The 13,988-nt window shown below is 37.1% G+C and overlaps 1 protein-coding gene across 2 annotated transcripts in view; it reads right to left on the reverse strand.

Moving 5' to 3' along the window:
* TASP1 (taspase 1) overlaps positions 1-13,988 on the reverse strand; it is an 87,945-nt gene that overhangs the window by 47,817 nt on the left and 26,140 nt on the right. For both annotated transcript variants that reach the window (XM_037405617.1, XM_037405616.1), the window contains exon 8: positions 4,415-4,521. In XM_037405617.1, coding sequence (XP_037261514.1) covers positions 4,415-4,521 — 107 coding nt within the window. The remainder of the gene's footprint in view (positions 1-4,414; positions 4,522-13,988) is intronic.

Raw genomic sequence — 13,988 nt, forward strand, 5'->3', positions numbered from 1 at the left:
TATAAAAACTTACCTGCATTAAAAGAATCTTACATGTTAAACTTACCCAAGCAAATAATGCCAAAGGATATTAAGTTATTCATATAAATGCATATTTTCTGGACTAGGATCCAGAGGGAGGAAGAAAAAAAAATACACCCAACTATTCAGCTTCACATTATCAAGTTCCCATCGTTAATCAAAATTTCCTTGGGCATACAACAGCACTTATCAAGTAGACTCATGCTGATGATACTCTGGCCACACCTAATTTTAACAGAGTTAACACTTGAGTTAATACTGTACCAGTCTTAAAAATAAAAATACGCAATGCAGAACTACAGTGGTTTATAGGTTTTTTCAAGCAACTCGAACTCCGATGCAGGATTATCATCTTGGCTTTCACCCAGAGTAACAGTAAATTTCTGCTCTTCACCTATACCTAGGTCTTCCTGAACAAGTTCTATACTCAGAAGCTGGCACTAACCACATACAATATTAAAACAATGTCCTAACACTAAAGCAGAAAAACTGCTAAAAGGCAGAGGTGAAAAGTTACAGAACTGGGGGTCTCAGCTGGCACTGGGAAGAATAGTTAAGTTAAAAAGCAGAGGAAGGTAAAAACCAGGATCAGGGAAGGTAGGAAAATGAAAGGTAAAAGGAAATTTGAGGAGTGGAGCAAAGGGGATAAGAAAAGAGCGAGTTCCCTTCCAAATTGTAAAGATAAAAGAAAATTAAGGAACTCTTCCTTAACTTCTCACAGGCAAATGTATTTCACATCTCCCAGGACTGCCAGCCACAACCTAATTCAGGTATTATTAACCCAGTTAGAACAATACTATTCAGTGGATTAAAGAGATCTTAAGCAGAAGAGCAGGCTGCTGACTGATCCTTGGAGGTTTTCAAGATCAGACTGGATAAAGCTCTTCCCAACAGGAATTTTCCTATGATCTTATGATTTCTGTGTAGAGAAGAACTACTAATATGATGCAGGTTTTGTTGTTCATCCCCTGCCCCCTTTTATCAAAGGAAATTATACCCACAACAAAAAACTTGATTAATAGACAACCATAGATATGAAAATCAAGCCCGTCAAAGTTAGGAAATGCCAGAATTAAGGCCACCTGTGTAATCTTAATTCATCTCAAATCAAACACTTGGGGCTTCCATAATGAACAAAAATACATTTTAGAAGGATGAGGCTCAGTATGGATCAGTATGTTTTCCATATCATCTGACAGCAAAGAAAAAATGCTTGCAGCCGCCTTTGCAGCATCTAAAACTATTTGCTGGATCTGCCATCCATCTTCCACTTTAGCTCTCACATGCATAAAATATTTGCCTTCAGTAGCTATATTACTAATTCCTTTTTTAAAAAGATATTTTAATCAAAAAACCACAAGCATTTACAAGTATATGTTGCATGGAAACTTTCTTCACCATTACTTCCTTTAGAAGATCAATTTCCTATCGGTATTTGCTGTCAATTCAGTAATACAGTTTGCTTGCTTTGGCTTTTTTTAATTCTAGATGGGGCAACTTAAGAGGCTGGAAATCTGTAAGGGAAGCTTTTTTTTAACCTGGCCCACACAACCAGCCTTCTGAAATAAATTTGTGTCACTGAAGCAAAGAAATTCCATATTTTCCTTACCAGTAACATAAGTTTGGGATTTTTTTGTGATCAGAAAAAGAATCACTGCTGCTGTTATATCTAGCCTTACTCAACAAACTGAAAACCAGTGAGACCAGTTCTATTCCATATTCAATGGGAAGAATCCGTTGTTGGATCTATTCTAGACCTATTTTTATGTTTACTCGCATTTCAGCATCACTGACTTCACACACAAGTGACACCATGAATCGATTCTGTAGGTCAATACTAAAAGTCTTCTACACACGTAAACTGTACTGACAACCCCACGATTTCTGAACCAGTGAATGAAGAGCTCATCACAATTTAACAAAGGAACTTTCTATATTTCTCCACACAAATAGGCATTATGCACCTGAGTTCCAGGAAGAATGCACCTGGTGAGACTTTTAATGTCACACATTTCATCTCTTCAAATCATATGAATGTTGAAAAATACAGAATCCTGTCAAGCTAGTATCAAGACAATCAAAAGAAATTTTAAACACCACAATTCACGAAGTTTGAAGTCCAAATTATATATGGGTTCAGCAGGGACTAAATGAGATCCAGCTTGCTTGTCCTTATCTTTTCATGTATTTGATTCATTAATTTAGCACCTTAGATTTTAAAATTTTGCAAGTTCCAAAGGAAACTCGATTATTACTTGGTGGTATTTGTTAACAAATTCCGTATCTGATTTCAGCTAATGATTTATACTAACATGTCCATTGCAAAAGCAGTTTGGGGGTTTTAACAATGCAGTATTGCAACCTAAACCCAATCTATTATGTAGTTAATATTTTACATGGAAACAACTGAAATCAATGTGAAAAGTAAGATTTCACATTACTTTATTTGTACCTTGCGACACGCATGGAAGTTGATTTCAAGAAATCATGGACCAAATATTCAAACCTAGCTAAGAACATGCACGCAAAGCATGAAGATGCTCATCTGCACAAATTAAGAGTTCTGTGAAGTATTTTAGAAATCTCATCCTTCCCTTCTTCCGCACGTAACACCCCCACCACCCCCCAGTCACTACTTTACAAGCCCCTGAGAAAGAAACTAACGGTTTAGAAGAGCTCCACCCAGTGCCCGCTGAAAGACATCTACACACAGGGCCTTCTCCCTCTCAATTTGAGATTGTTCTGAAATTCCACGAACAGTAATTACCATTAAATCTCACCTCTGAGCATCGTAACTGACAAAATGCAAATTGCATCAGACTGAAGCAATTAACATCTATATGCTATTACCCAACCATCCACACAAATACATAGCATTTTATATTTTATGATGATTAGATCAAGTAGATTCCCCTAAAAATATGGTTTTCTACAGTATCCCTCTACTGAAAACAGAACAGGGCCACGCATGTATCTTCTAATATGTCCCATGCTGTCTCTTTACAGATCAAGTGGGAACAGAGAGGAGCAACTTGCTCCTGTAGAATTTGATTTTTCGTTTCTATTTCATTTTGAAAACCTAAACTTCCTCTAAGGCTGCGATTACCTTCTACTCTGTGGAGAATACAGGCAGTTCACGTTGATAGCATGGTTTGCTTTTCACCCCCTGCTCCATGGACAGGCTGTGCCCAGAAAGCTGACAAATGCGGTGTGTTACGTTACTGGATTACTTACCTGTGAGTAGAGCTCTATTTGATCACCTCCTTTACCTACCATCATTGGCCTTTGGGGTCTCCCACAAGCGCTGCACAGGACTCTGGAGCCCTTGAAATTTCAAATTGCAGGTCGGTAAGCTCATGCATTGGCATATGTTTCAAGCATTGACTTGCCCCTTATTACATGAACATCAACACTGTAGAGACCCCTCCTCCCTCAGATACATTTTAATGCTGTTAGTTTCACAGGGAGGTATGTGAAAATCCTGTAAACAGGAAAAGTTCCAAAATGAGTAACTAAATTTCTTCACCCCTCTCTCCTTACTTTCTTTCCAGGTTAGCTCCTTGAAAATAGGAAAATTAGGACCTTGCTAGGGAAAACTTATCTAAGAACACAGAAGATAAATGCCTTATTTATCACTGGTTTGCATTTGCACAGACGACAGAGAATAAACTTCTTTGCCAGTTCTGTGGGATGTATATGTTATTTTATCAACATACGCAACTACATAAGGCAGTGGTCAGTCAGCTTAGCAAAGCAAAGAGAAATGACCATACCAAAAGCCTACAGGCCCCAAATAAAGCATAGGCATTCAATATAATGAGCTATATTTTGATATTCAACAGCTAACACAAATACCGTGATTGACATTCTCAAGTGGTAAACAAAGGCTCTAAATGCAAACTGAGAGTGAGGGGAACGGAGGGAATCCTGATAGTTTTGTAGTACAAGTAATATGGGCCAGGTCAATGCTAGATGCATGCACAGATGCACATGTTTACCTACCTGATATTTCAAATTTCACCAACTCCAGCTCCATAACGCAGTGCGCTCAGGAAACATTAAAAAGTGGGAAACAGTGACAGAGATCCCAAGCTAAAGAAAATGTTTCGGTAAATAATTATCTGTTTGTGTTTACATTTGTCATATTTCCAGTTCAAAATGAGCAAAGTATTTTTCATAGCACAAGCAAGACAGAAAGTGACAGTTTGGTTTTTAAATGGCAAGGCAGAATGTTTTAACCGCACCAAGTTACCACTGTATCATCTAAACATTAGGATGGTCAAGGAGAAGTGACTTCTGATGCTACATTACTCTCATTGTATACAACATGAAACTTATCAGCAATCAGCTGTAAGTTTAGGATGACACAACAAAACGTTAAACAGAAACTAACCTTTTCATTTGATTGTCTTCTTTTCTTTAGTTGAATGAGATCTGTTTCCACCTTTTCGGCCAACTCCAGTTTCCTCTTGTTCCTCTTAAAAGCTGCTAAACTAAACCCTATAAAAATAGTTCAAAAGCATTTAACTTAGTAAAATTTACTTAATTAAGCAAATACTGATAAGTTGACATTTTGGAGGTCTCATCCCCCACATTTTTACCGATGCAAAAAGCATCAATAAAAAAGCCAACAACTAAGTATTTAAGTTTCTGTACAAGGTGCTTACATCTCTTTCTAAGTTAAAAAATTCTACTATTTTCAGCAACAGCGATGAGTAAAATATCTAGTAGAAACAAGCTGCTGAACACATATGGAAGCTATGTTGGTCTAAATATCTATTTGGCAAAGAAGCAGCACTACACAGAAGAGAACGGAATAAGTGGCTTGTGTTAAAATTATTGTTTTTGACTGCTGACAAGTAAATAGATACCATGTGAGCTCATTCTGATATCCATAAAATTAGGCTACTATTTTATTACCTTAATTGCATATCTGTATGTTTACCCATATATTTAAAGCCACACAATAGTCTACCAATATTTTTATGTTCCATAATCCAACACAGTCTAAAGACCACCTAGGTCTTGAAAAGACAAACATATATTTTCCACATCCAAGTCCCACATTCAGAAAGGAAGTGTTCTCTAAAGTGGAGTAAAAAAAAAAAAAAAAAAGTAATGCTTAAGAGACCAAAATGACATGTTCCCATTTTAGAAGTTTCATTTCATGAAAAAATTGCAGATATTGACATATTTAGTTTAAATTAGTTTTCACTTGATATTATCCACAAATTGTTTTAACATCCTGTTTGAAATGTAGATAAAAGAGGAGGGGGGGGAAAAAAGTCTTTTGTCACTTGTTTAGTCAAGCAAAATCAAGCTATTAGGAAAGCAGAGGTATACATCAGTAAGTTACAAATTCAGTGGAAATTGAAAAGCACAGGTTCCCTATTCAATCTATAAGCCTCTAAGTAATTTTAAATAAAATTCTGAATATAGCTACATCACCATTATTCAGAAGACTGGAACAGCTGCAAGAACAGTCTATGAATAAAATCAATATTGCACAGCCAACAGAACACAAAGCTTTCATTTACAGTTCTCACAAAGTACACAGACAGTGAGTATTTTATTTCTTTGAAAAAGAGCATTCTTTATTTCTTTGGCATCATGCAGGTGCCAAAATCACCCAGTGAACTCTCCTTTAAACCTGTTTTTAAGTACATAAAACTGGACCTTAAACTACCACGGTTATTCAAGTATAAAATGTAAAAGTAATGAAAAAGCTGGCATTCCTCTCCAAAAACCCAATGAATACCAGTTTCTTAAAACTGTAAACACATATTAATCTGCCATCACCAGAAAGGAACTCTTTTTACCATACAGAGCTGATTAACGTGGCTACTTTGGACAACACTTTTCTATGTTTAAAATTAGGTCCAAGAGGTAAAAAACAAACACTTGATAAGGGGGAGCAGGCACAGAATCATTTTAGTCTAGTATTAATTGGGAGCAGGGAGGAACAAAAACCACTTGCATAGATCAAAAATTTACTAAACAGAAGTGCCCCACAATAAATCAACCCAGCACACTGTTTTTAAGAGAATTTTTAAACAGGAGAAAGTTGACATGACTTCAACAAATACAGCGAATACCTATGGGCAGAGCCACAACACGGTAAGCAAGAAGGGTGCCCGGCCTTGGTACTCATCAAAAGTAGGTATCACATGGGAATAAACCTCCCTAAGCCTGGTACCTACTGCTGCCATTGCTTCCTGCCAATTCAGAAAAAAGGTGTACCTAGAGAAGCAAGACAAATACAAGCGTGCAGGAGCCCGTACAAGAAAACCTGAATATGAGAAGTTTTCCTTGTACTGCAGAATCTAATGCTAGCACTGCCCTCAAAACCTTCTGCAGTATTTGCATGTTCACTAGTTCAAATATGAGCACAAAGATCACATCACACAAACTAGAGAACACATGGGCTCATTCCAAGTTGCCCTGCCAGCTACACGGAGTGCTGCTATACGGCCTCTCAGCATCATCACTCCAACTACACCTTGGTTGCTACTTATCCTGCCATTTTTTCCACAACATGTGAAATTTTCCAAGCTTAAGAGAGATTTCATTCACTTAAATCCTCAAGTCTCTAGCTAAGCACTTAATTTTCAAAGTTTACCTTATGCTTTAAGATCGTTCATCTTTTCAAAACAATAAAAAAATGAAGATTTGCTTTGAAGGATCTGATTGTTAACATTGTTAACACTAACTTCTTATCTGCATTGTTAATTCAAAGTGGTATCAGTAAGCTAGGAAATCTAGGGCAGAAAATAAGTCATTATTAACAAACAAGTACACATTTTACTAGGTAATAAGCAACACTATGTAAGAAATTAGGCTTGCAATGTACCACCTTGTCCACATTTACAGAATGGATGAATCTGTCCTGCAAAGCAGTAATTTTGGCTAACAAAAACCTGTGCTTAGTCCCCAGGTGTCAGAAATATTTTCAGTTCCTGGGTACCTCAACTGCATGCTGGGGTAAAGACTTCTCCTACGTTCTCTCTCTATTGCTTTTCTTTCTTTGCTCATCTCAGATGTGGGAGAAGTGCTGCAGTGCATCAAGGACTGTTTTACTAGATGATCACATATCCAGAGCCCCAGGAGATACTGTGGCATGCATTTTTTGCTTATCTTGGACCAAGCCAGACAGATGAAGAAAGTTTTCTAGTAACATACAATGATGTAGGTTGGAAGGGATTTTAGGTCATGTAATCCAACCTCCTAGGAGAACCAAGTTCAGTTCAAAAGGGCTGTATAGAAAGTTCTCAAGTTTTTAGTATCTTCAAGGATGGACAGTTCACAGCTCCTCTGGGCCTCGATTCCAACATGTGACCAAACCCATGTTAAAAAAAAAAACAACTTTTTTTTCAAATTAGTCAAAACTTCACATATTTTAATTTATGTCAGTCCTCTCTGATCCTATCCCTGTGCATCACACACCACCATAACTAATATACCACTTAAATGCACAAATCCAGCACAGCCTAGGTTAAGGAAGCTAGCACGTGTGCCTAGTAAAGTACAAACCTTCCCAGCTCCTCCATCACAATATCTACAAAATCTAATCATCAGCTTCTATCACAACAGACTCTAGTATTTGTCACACTGGAAAGTTCACACTGTTATACTAGAGAGAGGTATTAGAGAGGTACCAGTCATGGTTCTGAACTTCCAGATGATATGAATTTTGATCAGGAACAGCTGAGGGTCTGGGGCATGTGTCGTTGTGTTTTGGGGAGGTTCTTTTTCAGGGGTGAAGGACGGTAGTTTTTTTCACTATCATGCCTCCCCCCTTCCCAGAGTTACTTATATGAATTAACATATTAATTCAATCACTCTGAAGTTTTATTCAGTTTAGCATGAAAGGTCACCCCTTTCCATACTGTGAGTGAAAGAATGTCTATTCAGACCTCCCCTAGAGTGGAAATTCTTGTGCTCAGGCTACATTCAACTTCAAAGAGTCATTAGGATTAACTTTCATATGAAAGTTAAAGATTTTGTTTTAGCAAGGACTGATGAATAACTGCCTTTCATTATTTAAGGAAAATAGTTATCATCAGTAATTATCAATTCCTCCTAGCCGATAAAATAGCTAATATCTCCAAAGTGACCAAAGAATTGTGAAATAAAGGACCAGCCTGTAAAACAAAACCCAGCGATTTGTTTTCCTCTGAGATAGACTTAACGCCCAACTTCAAATGATCAGTTAAATATAAAATGCCTTAAATTTGATTTTTTTCCCAGAATAAGGGAATAAAGACTAATAGCAAGTGAAAGGCTGCCTGCCCTCAGTTTACTCCTGGCTTTGTAATGTTCTACCTAAATAAAACCACTATAAATGCCATTAAATTGGCTAGTACTCTGGTTGCTTTGTCTTGCTCTACTAGTGACAAAGAAACTTGAAAACAGAAGTAAGCTTCACACTAACAGAAAGAAAGATGAAATTAAAGGTTTCTGAAAACATCCTGTAAGTTTGGTTCTTGACAAAGAATATATTCTGGGGTTTTAAGTTCAATAAAACTATGAAAAAAATATGAACTAAAAAAATATCCAGGATTCAAATGTGCTTGGTTAATGATGCATGCATAACATGGAACAATAACCTACTGAAAACTTGTTTTGACAATAAATGCTATACACAGAGGAAAATACCTATGCACAGTTTAATTTCATAATTCACATTAAATCTAAAACAAAACCTCACCTTTGTGGTGCAAGGATGCTAAGAAATTTCATTTGTCCTAAATGACAGTGCAAAAACCCACTCTCACCTTCTCCAACAAGACAACATATCCCAAGCTTGAGAAGAGGAAAAGGACACAACACAGTGCTGAAGACAGGCATGTTTTCCTAAAACAAATGCAATATAGCTACATCAGCCTGATGTTGCCTGAGCCGAGAAGAAAGGGAAGCAAGAGGTAGAGCTTATTGACTGGGGAGGGGAGGAAGCTAGAAAAAGAAAGGTAAGGGATTAGATGGAATTTTAGTTTGAAAATTCTTGGATCACAGCTCAGAGGAACTGTTACTGGAACCTATGGAAAGGTATTTAGTATAACATCCTTTGATTTTCCTCAAAAATTTAAAATGAAAATCCAGTATGTGCATTCAGATAAAACTCCCTGAAAAAAACAATTACTAACCTACACAGTAAGAGCATGTACAGTCAAACTCACTCTTAAAAAGAACTGCGTCTCAGAAGCTACAGAGTACAACCAGCCATTCTGGTTTGCTTCCCCAGTTATGGATTGTATATACTGTCATAAATAAAACTACTTCAGAGCTGCTGGGAGAGGAACAAAAGGAGAACAAAAAAACCCACAGCTTTACAAATTCATTGTCTGTTAGTGTTTAAACACCATGCTCAGGCCTCATCCAGATTAGAGACATGTAATGACTGACAAAAAAAGCCTATCAGAACTAGAATATTATTAAAAGCTCAGGGCTTCACTCTCACAATCACATTATTTCTCACATGTCCCTCCAATGCAGCACGGGGTGCCTCTTTTGAGAATGAATAATCTTCAAGGACCTGAAAACATCTTCTCAGTCCTCCACATTCTCCCTTCAACCTTACAAGATATCAACAGGATCTACCCATGTATTCTGTATTTAAATGCACTGCATTTTGTGTCTAACTGTGCTAGATGGTAGAAGCACTGGGTGGAGTAATTGGTCACGGCAGAGTTGCAGAAGCTGAGAAAAGTGCAAGGGTTAGGCACAGAGAAGGTTCAGTGGCTGAGCAAATAACAGGTGGAAGTAGCTGCTGCTCAACTCCACTCGCCTGCATGAGAGGTTGGTATTAGTGGACGTAGTGTCAGAATGTGTGCTTGATAATATGATGTATTATCTATAAATGCAGGACAAAAATCTCACAGGTACCTCTAGCTCAAAGTTAAGACTGTTACAGATCTTCCCATTTTCAAAAGGTTCCAGTGCTACTGGGTACCCTGACGAGAAAGGACCACAAGACCTTCATTACATAATCCATTAACCACAAGATCCATCTCCTACTGTAATAAAAACAGCTTTTATGCAGATTTTTTGTACTGTTATCACCACTCAACAGAAAGAGATGAGAAAGTAATTTTCAGCAAGCAGGACAGGAAGAAAAAGAGATCATTGGTCTCTGAGTCAGTTCAGAGATGTCATCTGTGTACCACTTGTTTGCCATAAAACTTCCACATCAGTTACTCGTCTCTTGTACTAATCCTGTTGGCACTCTGGCAGTCTGATCATTCCCGTAACTCGTTTTACCGTTATACTATGCACAAGTAAAAATTAAACCAAAAATCTTGACAATTCTATTATATAATGATAGTGACTAAGTAAATAAAAGACAATTGTATTCCCCATTCTGCGTAGCAATTCAGAACTTTTTATTAGTCACCTTTCACAGCTCATTATCAGAGAACAGAGGTAAGAGAAAAATTATTAGAGAGAAAATTAAAATTGTCCTATTCACAGAGTCCTTGAAGTACTGAATTGTACATTCAGAACAAAATGCAAGAATGAGGCATTTTTTTATTTTTTATTTAAATAAAGGTAAAATTGATTCAGATCTACTTGTTAATTCTAGCTCTGTGTACTTTAAATAGGTCTGTAGCTGACAGGCTGTTTATTATAACACATAAACTTTTCTTGCCCAAAGTTAATGCAAAACATTCTCAGTAAAATGTCCATGTTTCCTTAAAATTCCCATGCTTTTATAAGCCACATCTATTGCCTTATACATTTTCAGGCTTGGTTGAAAATTCAGTAAATATTTATGTGAACAATTAAGTTTTCAAATGGAAGTAACAAATACAATTTATAGCACTACTAAATCACACATCAAGTTCAGGACAATACTCAAACCTATTTACAGTGGTGGAACAGCAAGCTGGGATCACAAACACCAATGTTTCTATTGCAGGCGTAACAAATTATTATGCAACAAAACATTATGCAACCTGTAAGTATTCAGCAATCATTCTTTAAAAGCAAACTGTAAATTGAAAATGCTAAGAGAAGTCTAAGAATACTCTTAAATCTTTGAAGTGCAGATTAAGCTCTGCCCAATCATATAGCACCCCCTGGCAGACATTTCTTACAGTCAACTGAAAGTATCAGGAAGGAGAACTTTCTGCATATCATGTTTCTATTCGATATTAAAAGAGAATGCAACTATTGGAGAGAAGTGAATTAAAAAGGAATATACTAGCAAATTAGTTAACCCACAAGAATTAAAATGATCCAGTGAAGAATTCTGTTGAGCAGTTGCTAAAATAAATGGCACAAATGAAAACAGACAGACGAAAATAAATTTCATTTTAACAAAGCTATTTTAAATGACTAATTAACACCATTTATGCTTCTGCTGGGACCTAAGACTACTAGTGCTACTTCCCACGTTATACTTCAACAGAGACAGCAACATGAATGGGGAGAAAAAAGAACATACTTAGCATCAAAAGCATATTAAAAAAAGAAAAACTATCTTTCTCAGAGCGCTACTATATAGATCTGTTCTTTATAACAATAACTCTCGGTAAACTGTTGCTGGACATACCATTTCTTACTACTTCCTAGAAGAAATGTCTTTTTTCCAATCAGGCAGCCTTTCCTGCTCCCCGGAAGATTTTCGTTCAAAGCATCTTCTGGGTACATTGGCCCAACTTTTTTCCTGGCTAACTTACTGCCATTCTATTGGTTGCACTCAGCTGTTCAGATTTCAGAACTGCAAGTGAACCTGCAATATTATGTCCAATTCCAGGGATGATTTACAACGTTTGGCTTCCCCACACCCCTCTTAAGAGAGGTCATTTACTCTGCATATTATGGAACAAAGGCAGCGACTTTCACCATTAAAAACAAGTATCTTCTGTCTGAGTGATACCTTTTACTTTCTTAAAACCAGATACGTACTTAGATTGCCCAAGCTTCCTAATCAAATCCCCAAAACCCTTGAGTTTCTCCAGATCCCTTTCATTCTCACCCTAAAAACAAAGGAACAAAACATGATCTAAGCCACTGCCCTGAGCCACTAACTGAGCCTCATAGCACAGTTCCAGCAATATGGTTCATCTTTTTCTTCATGAAATAATAGTGAAGTGGAAGAGAGAACTAGGAGCAGGGTAAGGTTTTGGGGGGTTGGAGGAGAGGCAGGCTAAGCAGGCAATACTGGTGGACAGGGAGATAGACGATACCACTAGAAGTATGATTACCTGCATGACACTTATCTAGAAAAGGCTCTCCCTCATTAAAGAATCTAAGCAGACATAAGATAAAAGGAAATACACTTGCATACACAAAATTGGTTACAAAACGCAAAACAAATAATGAGTAAAAAAATGGCTTGTTACAACCAGAATGCCAAACCATCCTATAGTAGCACTTACTCTGTTCAACAAGGTATGATTTTACTGATGACACTAAGCTATTAAAGGTAATAATTCTGAGTAGCGACCTGACAATAAAACAGCAGATTTTATTCAGCAATTCTCAAAATAATGGAAAAGAGGTAGTTCCTCAAACAACCCATAGTTGTAAAGGTTTTTGCAGGAGCTGGGAATTAATATAGGCTCAAGAGGAAACAACCATTTCATGGCAGAAAGTGCTACTGATTAACCTCATGTATTCAGGAAGCAGTCAGGGATAGCAAAAGGAATAGGAAAAGGGAATTATATATTTGCTCTGTTCTTATATTCTTCCATAAGCATCATTTGTGGCTACTCTTGGATTCCAGCTACCAAGCTATGTGGATCCACTGCAGCTACTTTTGTTCTTAAGTAATACAACTTGCTGAAGAACTTATGGTCACTTCCACATCGTTAGAGGTACAAGCTTGCTTGCCTGAGTAGTTACCTGCCTTTTCTTTCCCTTTGAAGACTGAACACTGTAAGCAATTGCAAGATGTAGTCTTACATCATGTTATCTTTCTCAAATCAACTATTTTGCATCTACTATAGGCTGAACTTAAAAAAAAAAAAAATCAAAGTGTTTTGTTTATTATTAGTGTAGGCACAGATATTGACAATGGAAGATTTATCTCAGATTTTTGTGGCTGATTTAAAGTATACTTTTACCATTTTATAAGACTTGCATGACAGTCAATTAGCATTTCTAAACTGTAATTACACTTTTAACACTTTGGTAACGCTTTCTAAAGCAATCTCTCTAGCAGAGGGTAAGAAAGCTCTAGCACAAGCTAGTATGGGCTCTAGTATTGGCAGGAATTAAAGCTCTAGTATAGGAAGGAATTAATAAATTAGACTTTCTTGCAGACTGTAGGCAATACAGGCAGATTATATTTCAGTTGGGTTTTTTTAACACTCACTCACTATACTGGAAAGCCACCAGATTTCTACAAATGGTAGAAATCCATTTCCTCACACACTGGGCAAACTGAAGACAAAGCAGGTGAGCCTTGATGTAACCTTGATGTAGTTCAACAAGTGACATGGTTTAAAACATCATTTCAGTTTGGAGCTTAGATACTGTGATAGTTCTGAGAGAATTCGGGAGTGTGACCACAAAGCTGATCATGCAACTTTGTTACTGATCACATGGAGAGCTCCATAGGTGCAAAACCAACCACACAACCCCACAGCCCTATAGCATGTATAAAATTACTCTTGCCATCTCAGGTCTGGGAAAAGGAAGACAGAATAATGCGACTTCAAGAATGTATTTTCCATGTGCAGCACAGAGAAGTCAAAACATAACGCACCTAGTTCTCCCTGCTAATACTTACAGCAAGTACATGTCTAAGATTTGGATTAGGGGTTTCTTTGGGGGGTTGGTTTTGGTTCTCTGTAATTAAGTTACTAAACATATTTTCCTGATGTTTGGCAACTAATTTAGTTCTTCATTTTACAGAGCTATTCAACAGTCACATAATTTCAAGTTAGTTTACCCCCAATTCTCCATGCAAACTCTACCATAGCAACTGTAGCAAGCATAATCAGTCTCCCGTTTGTTTTTTT

The sequence above is a fragment of the Falco rusticolus genome, chromosome 12 (assembly GCF_015220075.1).
Source record: "Falco rusticolus isolate bFalRus1 chromosome 12, bFalRus1.pri, whole genome shotgun sequence".
NCBI lineage: Eukaryota > Metazoa > Chordata > Aves > Falconiformes > Falconidae > Falco > Falco rusticolus.